The sequence below is a fragment of the Ixodes scapularis genome, unplaced genomic scaffold, assembly GCF_016920785.2.
Source record: "Ixodes scapularis isolate PalLabHiFi unplaced genomic scaffold, ASM1692078v2 PGA_scaffold1__304_contigs__length_218370807, whole genome shotgun sequence".
Lineage (NCBI taxonomy): Eukaryota > Metazoa > Arthropoda > Arachnida > Ixodida > Ixodidae > Ixodes > Ixodes scapularis.
The window spans coordinates 91,446,125-91,473,444 of record NW_024609846.1 but is presented as its reverse complement, the minus strand read 5'-3'; the positions used below and the strand labels follow the sequence as shown (position 1 = coordinate 91,473,444).

Sequence of the window (27,320 nt, the reverse complement as noted above, 5' to 3'; positions counted from 1 at the left end):
ATGCGATTACCTCTCCCTGTCCAACCCTGCACCTGAAGCACACCAGTACACTCAGATAGACTTATGTTAGAAAGGTGATTTCTCGTAACGGATTTTCAAGGAATGTGCGTGAAATAAAACTTAGCTTACTGTCTCTGAAAAACGCACACCAAATGGCGGTACAGCTTATATTAAATTATTCATATATTAAATGCACCCTCAGTGCCCGAAGGCAATGCGAAGGGAGAAAGAAGATACAAAAAACCGGTAGTAAAACTGCGACATTTGAACAATAAAAATTATATAACAATAAATAAACGCTCAAATAGGTCATACATCATCCCAGGAATGGTTAGTGAAAGCATTTGGCTACAGGTTAGGGTTTGTGATGGGGTGATGGGAGCGATCGAAACGGAAGGTGGTTTTATTTTTGTGGTATGCGATGAAAGACGGACAAGTGAAATGTCACGGCTAATAAACTCGGGAACGCAAAAAAAAAAAAAAAACGCGTATGAAAAATCAAATAAGATAACTATGAAGTCAGGAAAATTAATATATTCATTCATTTACTGCACGGCAAAGGTTTACAAAAACTACACTAAGACGAGAGAGACAACACGATATACAGGTTCCAATATTAAAATCATTAGTAACCAACTAGCATATTCATAAGCACTAATTAGATATGGTTAAAGAGGAAGACACGGTTCCAAAATCACTTATTTTTAACTTGAAAACAATACGCTTATAAAACTATTTCTGAATAATAAAATAAAAGACTTTCCAAGGAATTAATGATCCTATTTGCCTTGTCCGTCATACTCCGCGTTTTACTATAGAGAGCCATAGCTGTTACAGCCTGTCAGCAGACTCCGTGCGCTACAACACCGAGCACTGGTAGCAGCCCAGTTCCTAGACCAGGGAGGGTGCCTGTTTGTGTGAACAGGTGCCGGCGTGAGGATTTTGTAATAAAAAGAAGAAAAGAGATTCTTCTTTCCTAACCCTCGGGCAGAACGTCTCAATTTTTATCCCGTATGAAGAACAGTGCTCGAACACTATCATTAATCATCTAGAAATTTACACCAAGACGTCATACAATTGACTCTCCCACTAAGTGGATTAGGTTGGCGAAATAAATGATAAGGCAACCATTACTACATTTGACGCCTCTCAACTTATTAATGTAAAGGAAAAAAAAATTACACCATCTTCCCGAGGGGAACCATGGGGTGATGCGGAGCATCGCGGATCGTTATTGAACTTCACGGTCCCGAACCTCAGGTTCTGCTGCTCGACGTTCTCGAACCGCCGCTGCTTCACGTTGTCGTAGTTCAGCATCCGCCGCTCGACGTTGACGAAAGAACGCCGCTTCTCGTTGCCGTAGTTCAGGGTCTGCCGCTTGCTTCAAGCGTTTGCGCTCAGCGTCGCGTGCCCTTCGCTGCGCAGCTTTGTCTTCAGTGGACGTAGCGTTGCTGTTAGTTTGTGGGGTGGTGCTGACGCTTGCTTGCGCCAACCCACTAACTGACGGGACTGTTGCTTCCATCACACTTCATCGGAAGAACGGAGTGAAGTGGAGTCAACAGCGGTGAACTGAACGCGCGCAGAAAAAAATTGGTTTGCTCTTTATGTTTATACAGCCTTGATGGAGATGCGCCACAACGGGTAATCGGTCTCTTAGCTGTAGATGAGAAATTTAGCCAGTGCAGTACAACCGCTAACCTGGGGTTTTTAACGTGCATCACGCAGTAGTGATCACACGAACACGTGCCGGTACGAAACTCATCCAGGTCGAAACGGGCGGGGGCGGCGGGGATCGAACCCAGGAGGTTCCCAGCGGAAGCTTTCGCTCCACGCTCCGAGCCGAGACGCGTTAGCCCACTCGGCCACTTCCTCCCCGAAAGCGCGCAGCGCGCTACCGCTGTTTATATTCACACTTGAAGGAGAGGAGACTAGAGGAGGAGAGTTGCGCATGCGCGCGCGGTGTGAGTAGAAGCGAACGCACGCGAAGTGCACGCAGCTGGTAAGAGAGAGAGAGCGGAGAGAGTAACGCACAGCTGTTGGAGAGAGGGAAGGAGGAGAGTTGCGCATGCGTAGTGTGAGTGCGGACTACGACGCCGCGGGACATAGACCCCAGCAAGAGATGCTCCGCATCTAAAACAGCTCAGTTTAGCTTTGCAAACCGCCATTAATATCCCGGCGGCCAAGTCCCGAACGTGTTGGCCGTGACTTTCAATAAAAGCAGCACACTCTACAGGGGATTTTTTGTTTTCAAAAACTATACTAACTTCTTCGCATTGTGAATCAATTATGCCCAGAAAACCTGACAAAGCAAATGAGATGGCGGTTATTGAGGTTGTACAGCTAGGTTTCTTTTCTTCGAAAGAATCAAGAGGAACTACGCTAGAATCGGGACCTAAATTGGCTAATACTGGTCGGTGAGCCATGTAATGCGACAAGCCTGCTCTTAAGTACAAATCATATCATGGTCTGAACATTCCCCCGGAGTAAAGCCTTCAGGAACGAGTAAGCGTTTATGGCGCTCCTGACAGTTTTTGGTCAGGTTTTCTTCTTTTACAGCTGGTGTACTTAAGCCTTAATGAGGAATATACAGAGAATCTTTGGTTGAGGACCGAAATCTAGTCGATGTCATTTTTTTTTTTTTTTAATTTTTCTATCGAAGAGGAAGGATCTTTTTCAACAAAATAAAACAACAAAGCCAAAACCCTTACAAACTAAATAGCAAATGACCAGTCATGGTCGTAGTTTAACATACATTTTAATACAAATACGATAACTAATTCATTACTGCAATATGTGTCCAAGCCATTTTTTTAAATACCTTCAGATCTGAGCACTGCAGTGGTGTACAGGGACACGTGCAAATGTTTTCTTTTGAAAAAAAAAATGTATACTTACTCTTTACTCCGATTGTAGGGACAGTGCACCTTCTGTAATTTATGAATAGCATTGTTTTTTCTGAAGCTCAGGTAAATATCAAGGAAAGGGTCATCTGGTGTTACGTTCCCAACCTGCATAAAACACATTAAGGCCCGTTACATCCACTTAAATTTGTTCTTTAACGCTTTTAACAATATTTCATAAGTCTCCTCATCAAATGTTTGTTTTCCCGCATTGCACAAAAATGGCGCTAATTCAGTAAGAAGTGTTGAGCCGGGGTTACACTGGTCATAAATCATTTAAAAGACAGTCTGCAAACACGAGTCACAGCAGTATCCGTGGTTCGAATGCCTCGTAGTACCAAGTTTCCTCCTTGAACTCATTGCTCTGCGGCATTCGAAGCAAGGATATCGCGGTGACTCCCGTTCGAATCTGTCTGCAGGCTGTCTTTTCTATGATGTATAAGCAGTGTGACTCCGGCTTTAGGCTGCTTTTAAAAAGCCTGACAAGACAAAAAACATTTTTTTCATGCCAGGTGTTGAAATGGCATGTCAGGACATTGCAAACAATTGTTTCACCATAGAGGTGCGTAGTTTTTTTTTATAAAAAATAGGAATACGAGGCCCAATTAAAAAATTCCGCCAGTGCCCTGTGACGTAACAGTACCGCAAGGTGTCGGGGCGGTCAGAAGGGAGGCATCGCCGGAAGTCACGTGAGTTTTATCCCTCCTCGTGCTTACCACGAGCGCGTGGAATATTTTTTTTAAATATTTTTGTTATTCCCCGCACCTCCACGAGAGATCCAAGCAGACAAGGTTTCTTTTATTTGCTGTTCGTCACTTAATGTTGCTGTAAAGGTAGAAGAAGAGGAGTCAGTGAACTGACGTAATCAATTACAATGCCGAGAAGGTGCTGTGTGAGGGACTGTGCCGGTATTTCAGCAACTGAAGAAGAGATCACACTGCATGCATTTTGTGAGAAACGGCAGGCATCTTCAGCCTAGAGAGTATGCGATGATTCGACGACCTCGGTGTCCGAACCTTCAGCAATGCAATTGGGCGTGTCGTACGCTAGCAATCCTAATTTCTGCGAGCGTTCTAAAAATTTTGTTTTCAAAACTTGATAGTTTCTTTTATGCCCAGTATAGCTCTGTATCATCGGACTGACGGTGTGCACTCGTACACTGGCTTGCACTCGCAACGCTTTCATCATTGACCTCCATCACGTCGATCCACTGACTCTTCGTCCTCAACTTTTACAGCACGCAAACTAATCAACAGTGCAGCGATAAAGAGCTAGTAGAACTGAAACTTCGTCTTCTACAATTGCTCGTACAAAGAGCAGAAAAAAAAAGTCTTAGGCACGGTCGCGGAGAGCACGAGGAGTGAAACTCACGTGACTTCCTGCGAACTCACTTTTAGTAACGTAGGTCGATGCCTCCCTTCTGACCGCCCCGACACCTTGCGGTACACTGCTACGTCACAGTGCACTGGCGGGAACTTTGAATTGGGCCTCGTATTTCTATTTTTTATAAAAAAAACTACGCAATTCTATAGTGAAACACTTTTTTTTTGTAATGTCCTGACATGCCATTTCAACGCCTAGCATGAAAAAGAATTTTTTTTTTTTTTTGCGGCGTGTCAGAGGCTTTTTAAATAAATTTATTCCAAGAGCAAAACCCAAATTTGAGGGACAATTCAATTTTGATATAACTGTTAAATGTATTTGTGTTTATCTATGTGATGAACTACTCAGACATATTGAACACATGTATATAAAATTGTACTTCAATATGCTCACGTGTTTATACATGTCTTTTAAGACATCTTCTTGATATATGTCTTCGGGGTAGCCTAATTTAAAAACCACATTTTTGAACTGAAAGCAAACAATAAACATTACTTCTGTGAATCCAGCAAATAATTTACATCTGATTTCGAGCAAACTTACCTTATTTATTGCCTCTTTTTTAGTGTCATTGTCCATCCATATCGTATTTTGAATAACAGCTAAATGAGCTTCTCTAACACTTTCGGCAAGTGAATCTACCTGAAAATAGAAGCATATTTCTGACCCGAAAAAAAAAAAATAATTTTGAGGAAATATACGTTTCAAATTTCACACAATTGTTCGCTGCACGCAGCTAAAGAATGAAAGTATGTTGTTTCCGTTCTAAACGTGCTTGCTTGAAAATCACGGTACGAATCAATTTTAAATCATTTGTGTCAATGTAGTTTGTAACGGTTCTATTTTTCAAGGAGAAAATAAAATAAAATATTTTGGGCTATCAGTTTAGAATTTGAAAGTCATGAACACGTTGTGCTATAATGAGCTACTGCTTACCGGTCCCCACATTGTCATGATTTTTTTAATGTTGAATATCTGTCGTTTTTGTTTTTAACAGAGTTGGTGTAAACTAACTCTGTTACCCGCCGAGATCGGGTTTTGTTTGATGAACTTGTTTATGCGGAGAGCTAATGCGCCTGCTTCTTGATGCCTCAAAGCAAGCTGCCTCAAGGTCTACCCACTATCCTTCATACAGAAGCAATCAGAGTTCAGCGTTCTGACGTCATCACAACCCCTGCAAGAGAAGCAGACCAACTTGCGCTCCGCATAGGTCCCGGTACGTGCTGAACCTACAGTTCGTTCATCACGGACTAGGTTGTATCCAGGGTGTAAGATAGACAGGTGGGGAAACGAGAGCCAAATGAGCGACCGCATTGTGTCCCCCTGTGGTTTCTCTTCTTCTGTGGCGCCATCTATGTGGAGCACCACGAACTCTCGCTCCGGGTAAGCGACCGATCGCGACCGGCTAAACTGACGGAAATGGTTTCTCGTAAATTTTTAATGGAGGACTTTCGTGCTCTCGGTTTATTTTGCGCACTCTCCCATAGAGTTCCACGCAAATCCGATTCCGATTTTTTTCCTCTTGCCGAAGCGCCATCTGTCGCAAGTCGGGGGTACCCGCAAGCAGACGAGTACACAATCCGGTCACGGCGCTGCAGTAGGCTTCTATGGGCCGTTTCCCCACCTGTCTATCTTACACCCTGGTTGTATCTTTCCCACAGCCGAAGTCTTCACCTTTAACCAAAGCACCCGGGCTACCGGGCACACAAACTTACACAGCCAGCAGAACACTCAAGTACACTTTTCAATGGGCAGGCCTCCTTGTAAACCTGACGAAGTGCCATAGGCTACGTTTACATGGATGCGACAGCAGCGCATCGGATCCAGTTAGCGAATCGGATCCACTTCAACCACTAAGTTTACATGGATTCGGATCGACCAGCAGCGGCACCACGTGTCGAAGGATCACAACGCAAATCTCGTGACCTTCAGATTGTTTTTGAGGTGTCCGGTTTGCCTAGCGGCAGGCGAAGCAAAGCTCCCGTAATCCCTCGCTCGAGCACTCGATTCGATCCGCTAGCGTATACATGGAGAGTCTCGATTCGGATTGACCATCTCAAACCACCCCGTCCCAGCGGATCGGATTGGATCCGATCCGATCCGATCCGAGTTGTTTACATGGACCGATTCGATTCGTTAACTGGATGCGATGCGCTGCAGTCGCATCCATGTAAACGTAGCCATAGGCGCGGGTCGCGGACGCAAGCCACGCCGGCAAAGACCTCGGATTATGTTCCATCGGTTAGGAAAAGGGGGAAGGGGGGGGGGGGGGGATTTCGGGGGACCCGAGCGCGACAGAGGTTTACCAGTAGATGTAGACATAGGCTACGTTTACATGGATGCCACAGCAGCGCATCGGATCCAGCTAGCGAATCGGATCCACTTCAACCACTATGTTTACATGGATTCGGATCGACCAGTAGCGGCACCTCGTGTCGAAGGATCACAACGCAAACCTCGTGACCTTCAGATTGTTTCCGAGGCGTCCGGTTTGCCCAGCGGCATGCAAAGCAAAGCTCCCGTAATCCCTCGCTCGAGCACTCGATCCGATCCGCTAGCGTATACATGGAGAGTCTCGATTCGGATTGACCATCTCAAACCACCCCGTCCCAGCGGATCGGTTCGGACCCGATCCGATTCGATCCGAGTTGTTTACATGGGCCGATTCGATTCGTTAACTGGATCCAATGCGCTGCAGTCGCATCCATGTAAACGTAGCCATAGTGTTGGGTGAAACACCGGAAGTGTTCTCCGTATTCTTGGAATCCTGCGTGGTCGTTCGCTGCGCTTGCGTTTACAAAACCCATGCGTTTGTCTACTCGGCTGTGTAGGCCAAGTTCTCAGTTTATCTACTTTTTAACGTACCTAAAGCTCGCGCTCTGTTGTGGCGGAAAACGTTTCCTCGTGAGGCACGTTTTGGTGATTCTCGCCTAAATCATCAAGGTCACTTTATTCTTGCCGGCCAGAAACAAACCAGGGCTCTAGAAGGGTTGAACACTGAGCTAGTTGGTAGGAATTCATCCTGCTTAAAGACACGCGTAAGGTGAGGACATTGAATAGAATAAACACGACAGACAGGTGCTCCCTCGTAATAGAGGGAGCACCTGTCTAAAGAGAGGGTGCTCCCTCTATTACAAGGGAAAAAAAGAGAGGGAAATTGCCAGTTGCGAGTGAGCGTTTGTCTCTCGTGATCGTTCTCTACTTTCTCCTTGTCGCTTGTGCGCTTTTTAAACAAAATGAAACCAGGGCTCCTGTCTTGTTGTTTAGGCTCTGAGCCGTCTACCTGAAATTGGGAGCTGACACTTTGGCCTTCCGGTGATGGTAGTGTCGCTCGCCCGATTGGTCGAGAGTGCATTTGGCATTGGTATTCTAACTAGACCCTGATTGGATAGGACAGGCCTCGGCGCACTGACATGATATTTGGCCGGGCGGGAGATTGTTGAATCTGAACTGCCCCGTACGGGGGCCTTTTTTCCCGCGGTGTGCCGCGTTACTGCTGTCGTGCGAAACAGCCCCTGCTGTCCGGTCCCAAGTTACCCATATAAAAATGATTTTTCACTTTTTATTGAAAACTTGTTGACTTCTTCTTGACTCTGATTACTTTCTTTTGACTTTGACTTTCTGTTGACATGGACAACAGAAAGTTTGTTGATTTTGTGTTGAAACTTTTTTGATGATTCTTTTCAATCTTAGTCAAAAGAAAATCTATTAATTTTCTATTAACTTTACGTTGATCTTTTTTTTACTTCTTTTTGACAGTGTCATCAGTATGAGTGCAGACGTTCTGTTTACTGAAAATGCTGAAAATGTTGACTTGATTCTCTGTAGGCAATGTCAATAGAATTGCTACAAACTTTCTGTTGACTTTTTATTGAACATAGTACACCTCGACTAGATGTTAAAAGTCACTAAGTTTCTCAATAGACTCTGACAAGGTGAGAACGGTAGGGAGCAGCTTCAGTTATCCCGCCTCCAGCGCGAGCATACCACCCTTGACACCAATTCGGCGTTCGTGCACCCCGAGCGCGCACGTGCAGAAAAAGCACGACAAAAGGCATGGGGCGTGTGCTGGAGGCCAGGCGTTCAAAAGACATGCCCTGCCGTTCTCACTTTGTAGGTGATTCTTGTGACTTTAATAACCATATTAATGTAGACAACCTGTATAATAAACAAAATAACCATTTTAATATGAAGAAGCTGCCTTGACTGACATCGTCCTGAGTGGTGCTATGCAGAGAAACGATAACATTTCTTCTAGAAGCCGTAATGTGGATGTTGGTTTAGCGACTGCGCCATAATATTATTAGCTGTACCAATGATTTTATTCAAAGATATTGTCCTCACACTCCAAAAAACTGTTTTCCCTTCGGCAGGCTCCCGAGAAGAAGATCGAATACTTGGAACCTTAATAAGTGCCTAGGTGGTCAGCGGCCATTTGATCACCTTCAGTATGTAGGCTATATAAGGCTCTGGAGCTGTTAACGGGACTGTGATTACGTTGTTCACTGCTGGTGTTTGTTTCTGTTTATTTCTATTCCGGAGTTGCGGTATGTAAGTAGCTGGTTTAAAATGCACAGAGGGACACCATTTCCTAACGAAAACCAAAATTCTAAATAAAACAAATAGAAAAATATTCGCTTTTTTACGTCATTTTGCTGCAGCCGATTTGGGAGCAGAGTGGAAAGCCATAGTAAGCTTCCAAAACTTTGTTTAATAAATAGCTATGCTATAAAGATTTTTTTCTCTTTTTACACGGCTGTAGTTTTTCATTTGAAAAGCTACAAAAGAAGGATATTGGTGGTGACAAAAAGTCTGTTGACTTTTTTTTATTAAGAAGTAGACCATTATTCAAAAGAAAGTCAACAGAAAAGCTAGAGAATGTCAAATGAAAGGCAATGACAGTTTATATAATCTGATGACTTTTCCCTGCAGCCTTTCAAGAGAAAAGCACCACAGCTTTTTGTAAGGGTAGCCAGCGTCGTCAATGTACGCGGGAGGACCTTTGACGCCAAAGCATCCGTCTCGTAAATGTTAAATTACGTGTACCATACGCGGCAGTTGGTTACATTTACTTTAAATTTCTGCTGTTTTATGTAATTGCGTTACGTACCAGTAAAGTTCTATTCGATTTATTTATTACTTCATGAGCCTAAACATTTATTAACTCTCTTCTGTCGGCTGCATAAGAAAACCAAAATCTTCTTCAGCATGTAGAATACCAGCAATCGGCATCCTTATTCACGTTTCCCCCGGTCCACGTCGCTATAGACACGTCGTACGTTTCCAATAAATGTGCAGGGTAGAACAACCTAACATAGCTGCTAGCTTGAGTGCGAGGTTAATATTACAAAACTATTCACGATATTTGGTCGTACTCACATCTTTCTTCTGCGTTGAATTAAAGTACTTATCCACATACAGCTTTCCGATCCCGTTGCCGATTATGGGGTCATACGGATCGTTCACTGCGCTGACGCAATGTCTCCATCGCGGCTCCGGTCCCTGGAGGCCCCTCCACACTTTGTTGAAATTAAAGTTGAGTGTTGTCATATTATGCGAAGCAATCGGACCCAATTTAGACAGAAGTTTCCATCCAAAATAGTTGTTCACTATTACCCTAAGGAAAAAAAAAACAAGATCAATTATTTCTGCGTCGCATATTCACTTACAATTCCGAAGCCCAAACTTTGCCATCTCAAATATGCGGGTTTTGTATTTTTTTTTTTTTAATTGCGCCAAATTCAGAGAAAGTTGCTAAATGTCATCCTGATTCAAGCAGAATGTTTATATGTCATTTGCTCCTTATTAATATTCTAGGCAATACAAAGTTTTAAAAGACCCGGTGCCTCGTAGTGTTTTTTTTTTAAAATTTTATTTTAATAATAGCACGAATATTTGTAATTCTGTGGAAACGTTATCGCACAATATTCTTTACATAGCTTAAATGTGCCTTAGACACTTATACTTTGTGTAATTATTACTTATAAATCAACTCTAGAATTCAATATTCAGAAAAATGACTCGATAAATCATCGGGCCAATAGGACAACTTGGTTTGAAAAACCGTAAGTAACGACAATTCATTATGAGATGGGAAAACTTGAGAGGCGGTCGTAACTGTTATGTTAGCTCTTATCTGGCTTAATATTTTATTTACAACTTTGTTATTTTATTCTAAGTTGTCGAAGATAACTGTAAGTCTTTAGTAGAAAAGCACATAAGACATATCCTTAAACAAAGTTCCAGCACAATGATGACGTGAACTAAAGTGGCGAAGCGGGCGAGTTGGTTCATGATGTAGAATTTAAAAGCGCTAGCAAAGACGAGGACAAAAAACGAAGGCGAACAGGACGAGCGCTCGTCCTGTTCGCCTTCCTTTTTTTTTTTTTGTCCTCGTCTTTGTTAGCGCTTTTAAATTTTATACAATTATGACGGCTTCTGTTGAGCGTTAAAACACCTTGCAAAGCCTTTTTTCTTACCCAGATGTTTCATTAAGCAACTTCATAGCTCCCTTAAGGAATCCGTCGTTGAAAGCATTCACCTCCTCTTCTCCGTTTAAGGTGACTGACGCATCTTGGAAGATATCTTTTAGAAGCTGAAGCCACCCTTCCTGGCAAAACAGAATAACATATCTGATTCCGTCCGACTCGTACACCTGATCTCAGCTAGCTATTTATAATGTAAGGCTTACTGATTCTAATTTTCTATCAATGTCTTTCAGCTTCGTGGATGGCTCGGACTCCTTTTGAGGTGGGCTTGTAGATTCGTCACTTCTTGCCTGGAGCTGGATTATAAGAGCAGGTGATCATCCGGTGAACACGGAAAATTTTAAAAAACGCCAATATTGCATCTTACAGCTTTAAATGATTTTGATGATTAATATTACAAAGCCGGACATTAGTTGTACTTGAGAAGTTTTGCTTGGAGTATCATGTATGAGTCGATATTAAGAGATGCTTTGATTGTCTAGATTGTATCTCATAGTTTATAGTAGGTTTCGTTACCTTCAACTGCCGTGATTTTAAAACAAATTAAGCGATTGGTGTTCAGAATATTCGGCCACTTCTACCCCTGGCAAATTTCGTGACTGACCAAAGGATGTATTGGTAGAAATGTACAACCCACCTCCGACAAACTACACTTTATTTCATTGTGTGTGGGCCATCCCAGTGAATGGCCGAACCCTCTTTATATAAGGCGCTACTCATTACCGGCTTGCAGCACTGCAAAAATTAAGTTCGTCTTGGGCATATTGCACTCGTAATATTGTGTGAACGCCAACAATATTTTTAGAAAGGTGTGGTAATTAATTTCGAAAGGCGTTGGCCTTAGCTTCAAACGTTGAAGAAGTTTAGTAATATTAGGGGACATTAAAGACACTTACGTTGGAATATTTTTCTTGTTCAAAAAGAGGCTAGACGCTTTTTTATTGCGTTTTTTGACAATGTGGCTTAACAAAAAAAGACAGCTTTAAAATAACCAATCTCTAAACATTTATGGCTTAAAAGCCGACGACTACTTCGCGCTTTCCACTTTTCACTCTATTCGTCCCCTCCCCTCTTCTACCCTGCCCACCGTTGCTTGTTTCCTCCTCTTCCATGGTGAGGAGGACCGCCTGCTTTGCAGAATCTCAAGCCTGGTCGTCGGCCTTTAAGCGGCACGTTTTTTTCGATTGAGTTGTGTCACCAATTATATGTCCTCAGTCATAACCTGATGTATGCGGAGGGCAAGTTCGCCTGCTTCTTGCGCAGGGGGTAGCGGTGACGTCAGAACACCGAGCCATGATTGGCTGATCGCGACCCCCTATCTGAGCGTCGTCTGCTCCTTTGCAACGTCGTCTGCTCGCAACGTCGTCTGCGTCAGTCTTACCTTTCTTGCGACTTTCGGAAGTGCAGAGGCCACGTTCACGAAACGATCTTACGCCAAAAATGTAAGACAAAACGTACGAACGAATTCGTATTCATGAAACGAAATTATAGTACGCTTTGCGCAGGTTACGACGGAATCCTACGTCAGCTCCGAAGCTGTCTTACGCACTTACGATCAAATCAGCACGATCGACAGCGTTGCTCAGTTACTTGGTCGCGACGACCAACGGACGTTTATTTTTGTACGTGCTCTTCTCACGCGTCCCGACTACAAGCAGCAAGAAAAAAAGTAAAAAGTATTTAAAATAAACCGCGACGAACAAGAACGCTGGATCCACAAACACCCGGGAAATGCTCCAACGACCACGATTCCACTGACCCCGACCAAGCGAGATCGGCAGATAGGCCTAGCAGGCACTCCGACTCGGCGCAGCGCTGCTCCTACGGTCCTTGGCCAAGACCGTCTGCCCACGACCGGCTGGCGTGCTGAATGGAATATGCCCGCGCGACCCCTGTGAACCCTTGTTAACCCTTCGCGTATTATACTTTGATCGCTGACCTCAATTTTAGATTAATAGGTCAATCTCTTCCTCTTGTCATCTTGTTTTCCGAGGCAGCGGTGACTCTCGCCGGTGAAAAAGCGGTGAATCTCCGATAGACGCAGGAAAGGTAAAGCAGCCATCGCTTTGACAAGCAGACATAAAGCAGACGACGTTAACTGCGCCAACCCGCGGACGCCGTTAAACAGTGAGGAGCCTCGCCGCACACGAAAGGAGCGAAAATGTATTTGGGAGGGAACTTGCGGACACTAACCACCCTCACCTCTCGGTTCTTAGCAAACAAACCTCGGCGCCTCGGGACACCTCGCCAGTGAGTCCTTTGACTTCCCTCCTTGATGCGCGTCTGCTAGTTGGTAGACAAAAACGACGTACCGCTCGAGTTATTTCGTCTGCACTCTCTGAAAGGCGAAGTCGAGCTCGCTCCTAAAGACCAGCACTTCCGAAAGTCGCAGGAAAGGTAAGACAGTCGCGGACGACGTTGCGAGCAGACGACGTTGCAAAGGAGCAGACGACGCTCAGATAGGGGGTTGCGAGGCGTATAGAACCTTAACGTAGTTTATTTAACTGGGTACATCGAATATCTTGGTGCCTACACCTAAATATTGATATATTTGAGGACACTTTGCTCGCTTTTCAGCTAGATTGATAATATAGTATCGTAAACACTGGTTTATTAAGTTGACTTTATGGTGACCTCACTGTTTTCCGTCCTTATTTTATACAAGATTACTACTACAAGCACGCAGATAGCCGTCATCTTACGCGATTCCTAGCAAGCAACCAGCGTGCCCCCTCTATATATTTTTTAATCTTGTTTTTTTTTTCCCAAAAGAAACATCCAGTTTATTTTTAAAGGAAGAAACATATAGTTTCTTTTGTTTTGTAAAAAAATGCCTTGTGCTTTCGCTAGAGCTTGAGAGATAGAAACAAAAGCGCTACGACATGGCAAACAGCATGACCTCATCGGGTCGCGTGACTCAGCAGAACAATATACAGGGCAGTTTCACGTGACGTATTTCGGGCTCAAAAGCGCCACTGTATCTACTCTAGGATGGAATCTGTGGGTCTGTTTCGTTGCATGGAGGTGGTGTTGTTGTAGCTCCCATCCGGAGTAACTGGCGGCAGAAAGAAGCCACTTAAAAATGCTCAGTGGTGATTTCAGAGAAGATCGACCAAACGGTGGCTGGTCGACATTTTTAAATAAACTGATATTTTTATATGCCATTGTATATAATTGTATGTATATGTGTCTGGCATAAACAAATCCACCCTTAGTCTTGACGAGAAAAAATAAATTGGGGACAGGAAAAGTCGTTCAGCGTGAAGAGGTGGATGGTTGCGTTAACACGCAATGATGGAGGGGGCACGTATGAAATTGAATAACTAAAACGGCAACATTAGTAGAATTCTTATACTTTTCAAAAACAAACTTTTGATACAGTTTGCTTGTAATATATAGTAATAATATTTTGTTTAAATTATAATTACTTTCCTAAAAATCCCAAATTTGCCTGCTCGGACGACCAATGGCAAAATTTTGAGGCCTGCATCTCATGAAATAATTTAATCACCATCATATACTTTGCAGACAGTATTCTAAATATATAGAGCTAATATTTAATATATATATATATATATATATATATATATATATATATATATATATATATATATATATATATATATATATATATATATATATATATATATATATATATATATATTAGGGCATCTTAGTAGTACAAAAGTCGTGATATATCTAGTCAAACATGGGAAAAAATCAAACAACGAAGACTTCAAATGCGAATAACAAAAAACAAAAAAAGAAGAAAACACCACCTTCAATTTATTTTAAATTTGGGTACCTTGTCATATTCTATTTGGGCATTATTTTTATATTAAGATATGTTACAATATTTGATTGATAAAAGAGACATTACTCCCCAAAAGAGGGTCCTTCTTCAAAGCCTACACTTACCAGTGCCCTATGCGAGAAGTGACTCTGAGTTCCAGTTTCAAGAAAATAACACACATCTTTTATATATTTTATTCAGACGAGGCCATTGATAACTATAGCAATGGTTCACACAGTAAAAGTGAGGAGAAATCACGGCATAGAAGGAGGTATCATACTACGGACTTGTGATCCGAAAAAAGATCATGCAGCCATCGACCACTGGGAACTTTGTTTACTTTATTGTCCTATGACACTGTATGCTCCTCTCTCTTCCCCTCTATCTCCATCCCTTTCTCTCTTATATATATCCCTAACGTATACCTAGAATAAAAACATATGCAAACGTTCCCTACCTGCGTCATAGTGTTCTGTGGCTAGCAAAATTTATTTCCTCGCGAAGATCACGATTATGGCGAAATAGCTGACTGAAGTAGCAGCCGACACTTCTCGCTGGTCTTGGCAAAACGGCCATTAGAATCCTTTTTCGTATTTTTCCGCTCGCTGTCAAAGATAAGGGAGTCCACTTCAACCAGCAAAATATGGCCGCCGATGCCTGTTTACTGAGCTGTCATTTCTGTCGCTTTCTCACTCGCTGGCCTCACGGGCAATAATATCAGGCACAAAGGGGCACACCGACAGACAGCAGAATCCCCAAATACTCGAACCCCGCCTAAATACAATAGTAGAGCGTAAACACTGTCGCCATGTTAACCTAGGAAAGGTTAACATAGCGACAGTGTTTACGCTCTAGGTAAGGAAAAGCATGGCGTGTGGTATGAGCCGGATCCTGACACAAGGCGCAAGGTGAGCCCTGAGAACGTGTCTGCTGCCCCAGAGTACTTTACGAAAGACGAGCTACAATGTTCGCGCCAAGGTCCCGACCAGAAGGACGTGATCTCTGCCATGCTCGACGGGGAGAAGACGTTCGTGCCAAAGCACTTCATGACATGCTCAATCTGTGAGGCCTTTCGTGTATACAAAGACAAGCTTCCTGATTCCAGCATTATGCTAACGAAATGTTTTTCCTTGCGCCCTAGATGTGGTAAATGTATTCCACGCCAGTAAGTGTGCGTTTGTGTGCGCTGCGCCAATTATTGCCTTTGTATTGCTTCTCTAGAGAACGTTACAGGCTCAACATTCAACACTGTACGACTCACTAATAGGTCTGTGTCTTTAAGTAGACTGTGATCACTGCCCAAAAGATTTGTGTCTTACACTCGAGGAACTTCATATTCCAGAGTTTAAATAGATTGTGCTTGCAACATGGGAGTTCGGCGACATTTAAAGGAAATGGGATCGTGACACTTCCCTAAAAGTGGTTCAAGTAACTGTTGAAGGTTGGATATCTCACAACCATATCCGACAAGCGCAAGGTAACGCGATCTACGATGACCAGCAATGCACGCAACGCGATGCATTGTCTTTCATTTTGACTTTGCTGAAAACTGGAGCGTATCGTGCTTAAGGACGAAGTTCAAGCATACTACTGGGAGAAAACAAAGTTACGACAATTACATTTGTAGTGATGACAATAAAATCTACAAACAGCTTTGCCATCATCATTGAGGACCTGTGTGACGACGCCACAAACGCTTTCTTGGCTCTAGAAAAAGTGGAAGAGTAGGTTGAAGACAACGTTGAGGTACATTCGTACGTGACGTGCATACGTAAGTGATGACGCCGCCAGTCATTTCAAAAATCGCTACCAGCTTGTGGGGCGCTCAGCCCGCCACGCAGCGGCGAGTGCCCTCACCAACGACGGGGCGGTTCCCACACCCGCCTAGAAATTAGACGGCAGAGCCGGGCCAGGAGAAATTGACTGTTTGGTTTCGACCGGGCTCCTGTCTGAGTCATGGTAATAAACCTTGCCTGAGTCCACGGAACGAGTCGTCTGGTCGATCACCTGCGGCGGGCGGCGGAAGTCGAATGCCACAAGCTTCACTAGTTTTCACAGAACGAGTGCCCACAAGCACAGTGGTTATTATCTGCTTCTGGACATCGGAAAGTGCATGCGACGGAGTTGGCGGACTTGTGAAGCCCCAGGCCACGCTGAACATCCTGAGAGAACGTTCACTAAACGCAATTCAGACGGCCAGGACTATGGTGAGCGTTCTATGGGAGAAACTGAAAGGCGTGCCTCTTGTGCATCTGGACAAAAATAAAACTGTTGGGTATCGGCAAAAAAAGAAAGTAGAGTGACTGACGGTGAGCGCCTTTCCTGGCATTCAGTCTTGGCACGCCTGGCGGCTGTGCAAATCATCAACAGACGGCTCCTGTGAGATATATGTAGCGCAGAAAGTCGGATCTGTTTGAAAGAAATTTTATTAAATGGGTACAGTGAGAAACGCCTTAGCGTAAAGTGCCGGATTCGATTCCTCAAAAACTGCTCATTGTGAATTCAGGGACATCTTATATCTCACTTTCCTTCGCGAGATACTTAACCTACTGTTTTAGTTGATTATCGCTTATAATCTTTATCTGATCACCATACGAGAATTACGAAACGTTATCCTCGCGGAGGATAAAATATCTGGGCTTGTCACAATCTTTTCGTACACCGAGAGTATCGAAGGTTCTACAGACAGGCGCAGTGGCACCCTTCACGTGAATGTGTTTTTACCCGGAAATGCATAGCAAACATAAACAATTATAGTATTCTATATTTATTTGGATGTGGAAGTAAAGTTATTTCTTTTATTCTAAATATATAAAAAAAATACCGTAAAGTTATACTTCACACTGCATCATATTTTCTGGAATCACTAAGCTTTGATAAATACTTCTTTGTACGCTTTATGGAAAATGCATTGTATAGCTCCTGTAGCATAGCGGACACGGCAAAACGTGTTCGTTTTACACGAAGCCATGTGTGTTATTGCCTACAGATGAGGTGCCGTGGAAACTTTAACACGATAAACCGTGCCTGCCCTCCGCGAAACAGGTCTCAGCGTGTTCCTCATAAAACATGGTGACCAGCAGCCGAGAACAGGCAACAGACAAGCCAGCGAGCCGCGCGCCTTTCCGCCGAAGGAAGAGTGGTGAGAGCACACAAACGCACTTGCTCTCGTTCGATATTTTTTATGCGCAGTAAATACAGTCCCCAAGCGCTAGCATCGTACCTAGTAGAGCAAGGACGAGGTGACTAACGGAGGAGGGCGCCGCTCCGCTAATACCTCGCCGTAGCCTCCGCCTCGGCGTCGCTCACCTTTACGCTCCGATGTCCTGTACAACTTCCATACGCGTACTCTTCCGGTGGCTTTAAAGCAGACGAAACTTGCACAAACTGCGTCGCTGCGATAGACCAGCAGACGTAGCTACGTGCGAAGGTAGGCGTGCGTGGGTGGCGTCAGTAGATGGGACGCCTTTTTCGGAGGTCGGTACGGGGCAGGTGACGACTACCTTAAAAATAAAATAGTAACTTATTTTGACGTCCGTGATGTCACCGCCGGAAATGTAAAAACGAGCAGAGATATTATTATTATTTTTTCTGTGTTGCGGAGAGCTTGTTGTAGGTTTTTGGGTCCAGTGTTGGAGCGGGGGGCAGCGGCGGTCGCGGCTTGTTATTGTCGCAGTGCCATGCGCTAAAGAACAGAGGCCAGATTCACGAAACAAAATTCTCCTAACTTTCGCGCAGGTTACGACGGAATCCTGCGACAGCTCCGGAGCTGTCTTACGCACTTTCTACGATCAAATCAACGTGCCCGATAACGTCACGTCGCTCAGTTATTTGGTCGCGACGACCAACATACAGTTATTTTTCTACGTGCTCTTCTCACGCGTCCCGCTTTCAAGCAGCAAGAAAAAAGAAGGAAGTACTTGAAACCGAGCGCGGCGAACTTGAACGCTGGGTCCGCAAACACCCGGGAAAACCAATAAAGGCAACAATCCCACCGAGCAAGCCAGCTCGGCAGAATATAGGCTTGGCAGGCACTCCGACTCGGCGCAGCGTTGCTCCGACGGTCATTGGCCAAGGATGCCTGCCCACGACCGGCTGGCTTTCTTAATGCAGTACACGTCCGCACGACCCTTGTTGACCTTTCCCGTATTTTAGTTTGATCGCTGACCTCAATATTACATTTCTTCTTCTTGTCATCTCCTTGTTTTCCGAGGCAGCGATGACGAACGCTGTCGTCGAAAAGGGACTCTTATCGATTCTATCTCCTTGTTTTTTGTTTTTTTTATATGGAGCTTAAAGAAACGCTGTAGGGATTACCTTCGCAACACTTTGTAATTAGTATGTAATTTTTATTGTGACACGATTTTACGTCACCGTTGAGCTATAACAGTTCGTGGGAGCTACGCAGTGGCGGTCCAACCTTTCTTTGTCGGGTGTCGAGTCAGTATCGAGTTGCAATCATAGTTCGGTCCCGAATAGAGATGCAATTGTGTTAAAAAAAACCAGAAAAATTCGGAAAAAAACCCGGTTTTTTGTGTTTGTTTCAAAAAGCCAAAAGTTGAAAAAAAACTTCAAAAATTTTAGTCACATTTTTGCTTCACAGTAACACTATCTTGAGCAGTCCTACTGAGGAAAACAATAATATAACTCAAGCAAATAGCAGACAATAATTGAAGTTGTCATTTTCAAATTTACAAGCTCTGTAACTTTTTGAAATGGCATTTTTATATTTCATTTCGTCGAAGCGATAACTTTTCGGTGATTTTGACGATGTGTTTCACGCGCGCTTCAACACTTTCAAACATCTTACGTTGTGGAAATTGTCTACTACAACCAATTATGAGCTATTTTTATTACTACAACCCATCACACGGAACCGTAAAAAATTGTGCGAGAATTTTTTTTTTGTTACATCAGATGGCTGAACACGTGAAAAAATATAACAATCTCCATTCACAATTATGTTTTCACAATATCATATTTTGTGCAGTTCGGGTTTCGGTTTTGTTTTGCGAATACAAAGCGTACTTCAATGAAATCGCGGCCAGAAATCGCCATCGCCATTTTCATATGGTGTTGATCTAAACTATCTCAGCCTTGATCTCAGCCAACGTGTATCTCATCGGAGAACGCGCAACGTGAAGAATTTCACAACATGGTTCGTTCGGAGTCTAGCGTTTGGAAACATTTTAAAGTCTTACAAACGTCGACCGCGGGAAAAACACAAGCAGTATGTAAATACTGCCAAGTGTCGCACGGATTTCCGAATGCTAAACGCCTTACAAAGGCATCTGCTGTCGTGCAAGAAGTGTCCTCAGGACGTCAAGCAAACGTGTGCAAAATAAAAAAAAAAAAAAAAAATCTCTCTGGGAGCTCATCAGTGCTCACATCAAGTGAGTCAGAGGCTAGCCGACGCGCAGCGGAATCTACGTCGACAAAAAAATACGCGAGTATTTCTTCGTTTGTTGACAAAATAACCCATGCGCTTCAAAACCAAATTGACGCAGCTTTGGCTAAGGCGATGTACTCAGCCAACCCGCCATTCTCCTTAGCGGAAAGCGAATATTGTCAAGCGGCCTTCAAGATGGTTCGACCATCGTACACACCGCCTAGCCGATACCTATTGAGCGGGCCTCTACTTGACGCAGAGTAGGAGCGTGTGAAAAGTAATTTTGAGGAGACATTGAAAGACACTACGTGCCTCACACTGCTGACTGATGGGTGGACCAACATTCGAGGGGAATCGGTGATAAACTTTGTCGTAGCTACGCCGCAGCCAGTGTTCTACACGTCAATTGAAACAGGCACAAACCGGCACACTGCGTCTTATATCTGCGGCGAAATACGTAATGTCATTGATTCCCTCGAAAGTGAAAAGGTAGTGGCACTGGTCACGGACAACGCTAGCAACATGCGAGCGGAATGTCAAATGGTTACACGCAAATTTCCGCACATCGCAACGATCAAGTGTGCTGCTCACGGGCTGAATCTGCTCCTGAATGATTTCATGAGGCTAAAAACGTTGGAGAAGGTCCATCAGACATCCAGAGGAGCGATCAAGTATGTGAAGCAGACTCACGTAGTTGCTGCCACGTTCCGACAAAAGCAAGAGTCCAGAGATGGCAAAGGAAATTCCACGACCCTCAAACTGCCCAGCAAGACAAGATGGGGCGGCGTTACCCTCTCCCTTCAAAGTTTGCTCAGGAACAAAAAAGCTCTGCAAGAGACCGTGATCTTGGAAGATATGAAAATAAACAAATCAGTGCGGCAAGCCGTCTTGGACGAGGATGGATTCTAGAAACCCTTGCGCAGCTGTTTGGAACTGGTGACACCCATTTCCTCTGCCATTACAGAGTTGGAGTCGGACAAGGCTTTGCTGTCGGACGTTCCGGAAGTTCTCCATTCCATAAAAAACGAAGTAATCACGAAGCTGGCGACCAGCACTTTAACAGACCCGGAGAAGGCTCGCGCAAAAGAGGTCATGAGCAGGCGCGGAGAGTTTTGCTTGCGACCCATTCATGTCGCTGCTAACTTGCTGGATGCAAGATATAGGGGGAGGAACCTTGATGACGCACAGATTGCAGACAGATTTGACTGGATCTCCAAGTAGGCTGAGCACCTTTCGCTTGACATCGAGAAGCTGCTTTCTAATCTCGCAGAATATAGGGCGTCTACGGGGATTTGGTCCAGGCCAGCACTTTGGGAGTCTATGAAGCACGTGGAACCATCCGATGTCAGCTTTTGCAGATTCCCCCATCGTCTGCAACGTGTGAACGAAACTGGCCTCAGTTTGGGAATGTACACACAAAACTGCAACCGGCTTGCAGGTGAACGTGTGAAAAAGCTTGTGCATGTGTACTCGAATCTGAACCTGAAAAAATCTTCGACCGACGTGAACGCGATTGTTCCTCCATCCAGCGATTTTGACTCGGAATAACAAGCGCTCAGGGACATATGCAACGCTGTTTAGCCTTACCGAAATATGGTATTTCTGCTTGGTAAGCTGTTGATATTACATACACCTTAATTTGAAGTATTTCAGATATTGAAACTTCCCAAATGGTCCTGCCTTATCATATTAAGTTGATGTAATAAATGCGTCCACGCTGCAATCTCAATTTTACCGGAATTTCCCATTTTTTTCTAAAAAAATTTTCGGGCCATCCAATATTTCACGAAATTTACATCCCTAGTCCCGAAGCGCTTACCAAGACGCGGTCCAACGACGCGGATCCAGCACTTAGATCAAACGGGCGCGTTCGTTCCGAGTTTGAACAGGTATTTACGTGGCTCTTGCTGGCACTCTCGTAGTTCAAACCTATCATTTTTAACGGCGGCTCGCTCCTGCATCTCCGAAGCCGCGAAAAACGCCGCGGCGATTTGTTTCCATCTACGTCGTTTTCCAAACGACTGGCACGGGCCGTCTTTTACCAACGATGACAGTTGTGTTGACATTGAAGAAATGAGCAGGGAGCATGATCCGGAGGAGTGTGTGAAGTGTAAATGTCAAGGTAACAAGTTAGCTTTATGAAAACCGGACATGTCGTCACAGACGTCAAACCACTATGACTCTGCCCCGTATCTACCACCGAAAAAGGCGTCCTTCGGTAGCTTCGACGGGACTGCTAGACAGATAAACAAATGCCGAACCTCTTAAAGAATATATAAATGTTTGAGCAAGCGAAATATTGGAATCGGGCGACGACTCGCGCCACGTAGGCGCAACGACGTTGGGTAGCAACAACGCAGCTGCTAGACAGACAAACGAATGCCGAACTTAGATGGACAAATACCTCGAGCAAAATATTTAGAATCGGATGGAAACTCGCGCCACCTAGTGAGATGTTTAGCAGCCTATGAAAAAAGAAAACTTCATTGTTGTACGCGGCGAACGATCACGATTAGACAACAACCCTAGGGTTGTTGTCTAATCGTGATCGTTCGCCGCGCAACTACCGACACAAGCACCACATATTAAACAGCATCGACATACACATATGCACGAACACTACTACCGCACTGCGCCCGACACTTTCCATTTCGACACCTTCTATTCGACATTCTTTTCTCCCCGCGGCGCATATAAGCTTGGTATGTGCGGGTGAGCTCTTTGGCCGCTGATCGTTAGAGATCTATAGAAGCCTCACAAAACGCGGCTCGAAGGACAGCCTTGTGTTTGAACTGTTTGCATTAGAAAAATATGGAGGCAAAATACTAGTCCGTTGCCAAAGATAACGATTTATTAACAATAACTCTTAAACCTGTCATGAAAAAGTTCAAATTTTTGCTATTTTCTTTCTTGACTGGTGTTATGAGTAGACGGACTAGCTTGAATCAGAGGAAAAAAAAAAGACAAATCATTGGGATTTTTTTCATTAAGTATACAATAATAAATGAAAATTATCCTTCCGCAAAGCATTTTTTATATATTCTTGTGTAGGACATCCGCCCAACCCTTCACTTCCGCTAGTTGCAGTACGGGAGCAGACGCATTCACTTTTGGGGAGTTTGATCTCGTATGTAGTGTCAGCGTCGAGTGGAACGGTGGGGCTTGCAAGATAATGTCCGCTGTTGTTTGTTATCACTGGTGTGGCGCTGGTGCGTTTTCTTTTTTCGTTCATACCGCCATCACCCCGAACTTCGAAGATCCATGGCCCGTGGTACTGCATTATGCAGAATCGCGCGCTTCTACTCTGTTGACGTCGTTTTCGTGGTACCACTCGTGGATACTGCAAGCGTTCAAAGCAGTGTGCACGGTCTCGCCTACATTCCTGGTGACGTACTTGACCTTTTAAAGATCGCACGATTTTCTCCCGCATACGGTGCTAACAAAAAACGAGGTCACCGATCTCCGCATCAGTGTCGTACCTGACAAGCTCGTACTGCTCATAAAGTCCTGTCTCGACCCTCGCATGAACGGAAGTAATCCTTGTGACCTTTATACCCGCAGACAACTTTATGTGGCTATGCAGTCAAAGTTAGAGCGCGTGCGCTCGCGCACCCTGAATCCCGACTGAAGCCGTGCGCGCGGCTTCACAAAAAGTGCGCGTGCACAACTTCAATCGGCGCTCAAGGTGCGCGGCGCGCGCGCTCTATCTTTGACTGCATAACCACAGAAAGTTTCCGCGAGTATAATCGGAAATGCATTCGCAAAATGGAAAGGGTATAGTGGAAGAACTTACTAAATTTCTGTGACGATCTGGTCGAGTCACAACTCGACCAGATCGTCAGACCCATTGTCGGCGACTCTGGTGCATAAATTTGACAAAAACGAGCGTTATTGCCACAAGGACCTGACGCCTTGTCTAAGATTGTCCCACCTACAACGCTCAGCGTGGAGATTCTCTTCACAACGTCCCCGAGAAATACCGCCCAGCATCATTTGTAGAATAGGCTGTATTCTCTCTCACACAGCTGAACCGAACGGCCAAATTACCTCTCGCTCCTCTGGTCGCAGTTGGCGGGATTTGTGCTTACATGGAGCGGACCTGATTGGCTGCTAAGACTGCAGAGGGGAAGACTGATACACTACTTTTAACAAATTTTAATTTATTGGTCGCCTTATAGCAAAAGTTAGCCGCCCATATAATGTCCCCCGGCCGTATAACTCACATGCACAAACTGCAACTGCACAAACTTTTTTTTAAAACAAATATGTAAGGCTTAAGAAGCACCCTGTATATACATATGCAGAACACCACAAAACTGCAAAATATGTTTTCAAGGATGAGCACACAACCCACATCACAAACAAAAAAGGAGGGTTTTTTAAATAAACTATTAGCTGAGCTAGAAACGTCTGCCCCTGTCTTTTTTCCTACCTCTGCAAAATGTTTTCCTCTACCCGCCCCAGTCTCGGGTTAAGTTCGTCGTGGTTACATTTGACATTAGGTTCCCTAACAGAACGGTGGATGCCGTGAAGCTTCCTAGACACCGTTTCAGATGTTCCAGTTGTTGTGAGCAATTTATGCTAATAACAGTACACAAAAGAGATCGGAAGCTCGTCTCTTTTCTTTTTAAAGAATGAGATACTAGGGAAATGTTGGCAAACTGAAGCGTGGGCCGAAATCACGTTATATAGGGCTTCTAAACACAAATTTTTAATCTCTTAAACTCTAATAGAGGAGATTTTTAGAATATTACGGGATGTAATAGTGCATTTTTTATGTTTTTCATGAAGTTTTTTGTTCTACTTGTGTTTCCATAGCTTGCCCTTGAGCTCGAACTGTGATTCAAAAAGAAAATGACTGAAATGGAGAGAGAAATGGTGCAGGAGCTCTGAGTTTTTTAACGAGACCAAGGAAATGAATCCAGCTTGTTTGTCAGTATCGACAATCATTTGAGTCCTCAGAACGCACGTTTTGAGCTCATCAGTCCGGTAAATCACATTCTTCGCTATTTAGTTCAAAAAATTATTATTGTATATTATTAATTGACTCAGGTCTTGACAAGATAAGTATGCATACAGCGTTAGTGAGTGTGAATGCTTCTTCAAAACTGCAGCTAGAATGTCCAGAGAGCAACGTCTTGAAACCTGGCCGAAACTATTTTTTGGCACAGACCGAAACGCCACCTGCTGTTCAAGCGACCAAAAGATCGTCTTCAGGAAAACATCGATGGAGCGAGTACTAATGCTCTGCCTGGGAATCTAATATGTAAGAAACATAACCTACCCAGCGGTGTTTTTTTTTTTTTTTTTTTTTTTTTTTGGCATTAATTTATATAGTGGTGGCGAGCGACGCCAACGTTCGCCAAAGCGCGAGAATGGTACCTCTGAAGGCACTCTTAAAATCTTTGACAGCCTGCAAGAGTAAGAAGCTGGATAGACGTTCCTATACAGTTTCTGAAACTAGTCACGTTTTCTTATATACGCATAAATCTGTGGAAGCTCACCAGGATTCACTGTGCCAATATTTTAAGATCAAATGAATACGCTTCACATTGTTTAAACTTTGCTTTATGTAACTTTTTGTTACGTTCTTTTAGCTGAATTAGTTTAATGCCTTACTTTTCAGTATTTGTTGAATGCAAACATAGGTTATCAACAGTTCCACAAACGCTGAAGATCCCTATGATATACTTGGTATACAGGCTGTCTACCGACCTGGCAAAGAGAAAACCTGCAATTGTCAAAGAATTTGGCGAGGTTGAAAAAATCGGGGAAATTTTACCTCGCAGTCAGGGAAGTTGAGCTTTTCTTTCTCCGAGCTACCGGAAATTAAGCGCGTGTGGTGTGGCATAATTGCATGCAACTCGGCTGTCGTGTCGACTCAAGTCTCTGGAACTCATATCCCATTCTCTGGAAACGCTCGCACTAAGGTGGGTTTCTCTCCTTATGCTCGTACTAAGATTAGCTACTTTCCTTGTGCTCGCTCTAAAAGACTTATTCTGCAAGAAATGTCAAAGAATAGACTGTCAAAGTAGTATGATATAGTGCTTGGCCAACTCCTTGTTGGCCGTCAAATATACCAGTGTTTGTTCACATATAAACTATGTTCCAGGGTCCAGATACGTCCTGTTCCTCTTGGAGTCAAACAGGGAATTGGGATAAAGTAGGGAAAACCTGGAAAAGTTGGGGAATTTGAAAGCGCCATATTGGCAGACACCCTGGTATAGTATCTGGAGAAAACTTACTACCTTTTTAAAGCATAAGTGCTGCCTTCAAGACTATTAGTTTGGTTGAAAATGTTTATTTGGGGGAACTAACCTAAGCGTTCATATTTTGTACCTATAAATTTTCATATAAGGTATGAGGTTTTTTCTTCTTTTTTATCTCCCGAATAAATGTGCAAAAAAAAAAGAATAGTGATTAAAAGATATTTAAGTATACGCTAAATGTAGCTATACTCTGGCTACCTTTTTACATATTCACCATACAGTTTAAGGTAGTTATTATGACGTGGTGCAAGCTTTTCGATGCCCTCCCCAAGGGGGGCTTCCGCTGGGGTTGTCAGCCCTTCCAATGAACTGAGTAAACAAAACCGAAATGCTTAAAAGTATTTTATTCCACACAGAATGTAGATACATACTCTAGATACTCCTACAAATAATCACCACATTGAAGTCATTATGACGTGACACAAGCTTTTGTATGCTTCCTCCCTTCCGTATGTCCTCCCCTTTTAGGGGGGGGGGAGGCACACAAAAGCTTGCGCCATGTCATAATGGCTGCCAAAATTTATGCGATAAATATATGCTAAAGCGGCTAGAGCATGTATCTGAAATCTGCATATACAAATATTTTATTCGATTCTATTTTCTTCACACAATTTATCGGAAATCGAGAAAAAAAAAAAAAATTCCTGGTCCGAAAACCGCTGATGTACCCGTGCTCACAGTGTCCTGGAGTTTACATACAGCAACATATTGTGTCTGATATGACACAAAACGATCTGATGCGCTTACTGCCAGCAACCGCCTGTTAAGGGACACAAAATAGAAACGACGCATGTCTTTCTATCATAATGTTATATGCAAAAATAGAGCATCTTATGTCAAACACCGTACCATTCATTTCTTGCTTCTCACGATTTCTTGAAGCTTTTAGATATCCCCGTGCTAAGGAGCAACAAAAGTTCAAGCTGCAGATATATCCAGCTTCAAATATTTTTACCCTTAATAGCGGTGTCCTCAACACTTCAATGCCTGCTTTCATTGGTGCCGACTGCATCGCTACATTGAAAACATATGTTCAAGGTTAAGTAGGTGACGTTAGTAGCGCTAAAAAAGGATTCAATTTGTATCGAATAAGGTTCG

The 27,320-nt window shown here is 43.7% G+C and overlaps 1 protein-coding gene across 1 annotated transcript in view; it reads right to left on the bottom strand.

The window, feature by feature from the left end:
- LOC115320125 (neprilysin-1-like) overlaps positions 1–27,320 on the bottom strand; it is a 96,866-nt gene that overhangs the window by 26,216 nt on the left and 43,330 nt on the right. Inside the window, exons 8-14 of the mRNA XM_042290840.1 lie at positions 10,975–11,067; positions 10,763–10,893; positions 9,663–9,900; positions 4,827–4,925; positions 4,677–4,754; positions 3,000–3,008; positions 2,896–2,927 (exon numbers count right to left, since the gene is read on the bottom strand). Coding sequence (XP_042146774.1) covers positions 2,896–2,927; positions 3,000–3,008; positions 4,677–4,754; positions 4,827–4,925; positions 9,663–9,900; positions 10,763–10,893; positions 10,975–11,067 — 680 coding nt within the window. The remainder of the gene's footprint in view (positions 1–2,895; positions 2,928–2,999; positions 3,009–4,676; positions 4,755–4,826; positions 4,926–9,662; positions 9,901–10,762; positions 10,894–10,974; positions 11,068–27,320) is intronic.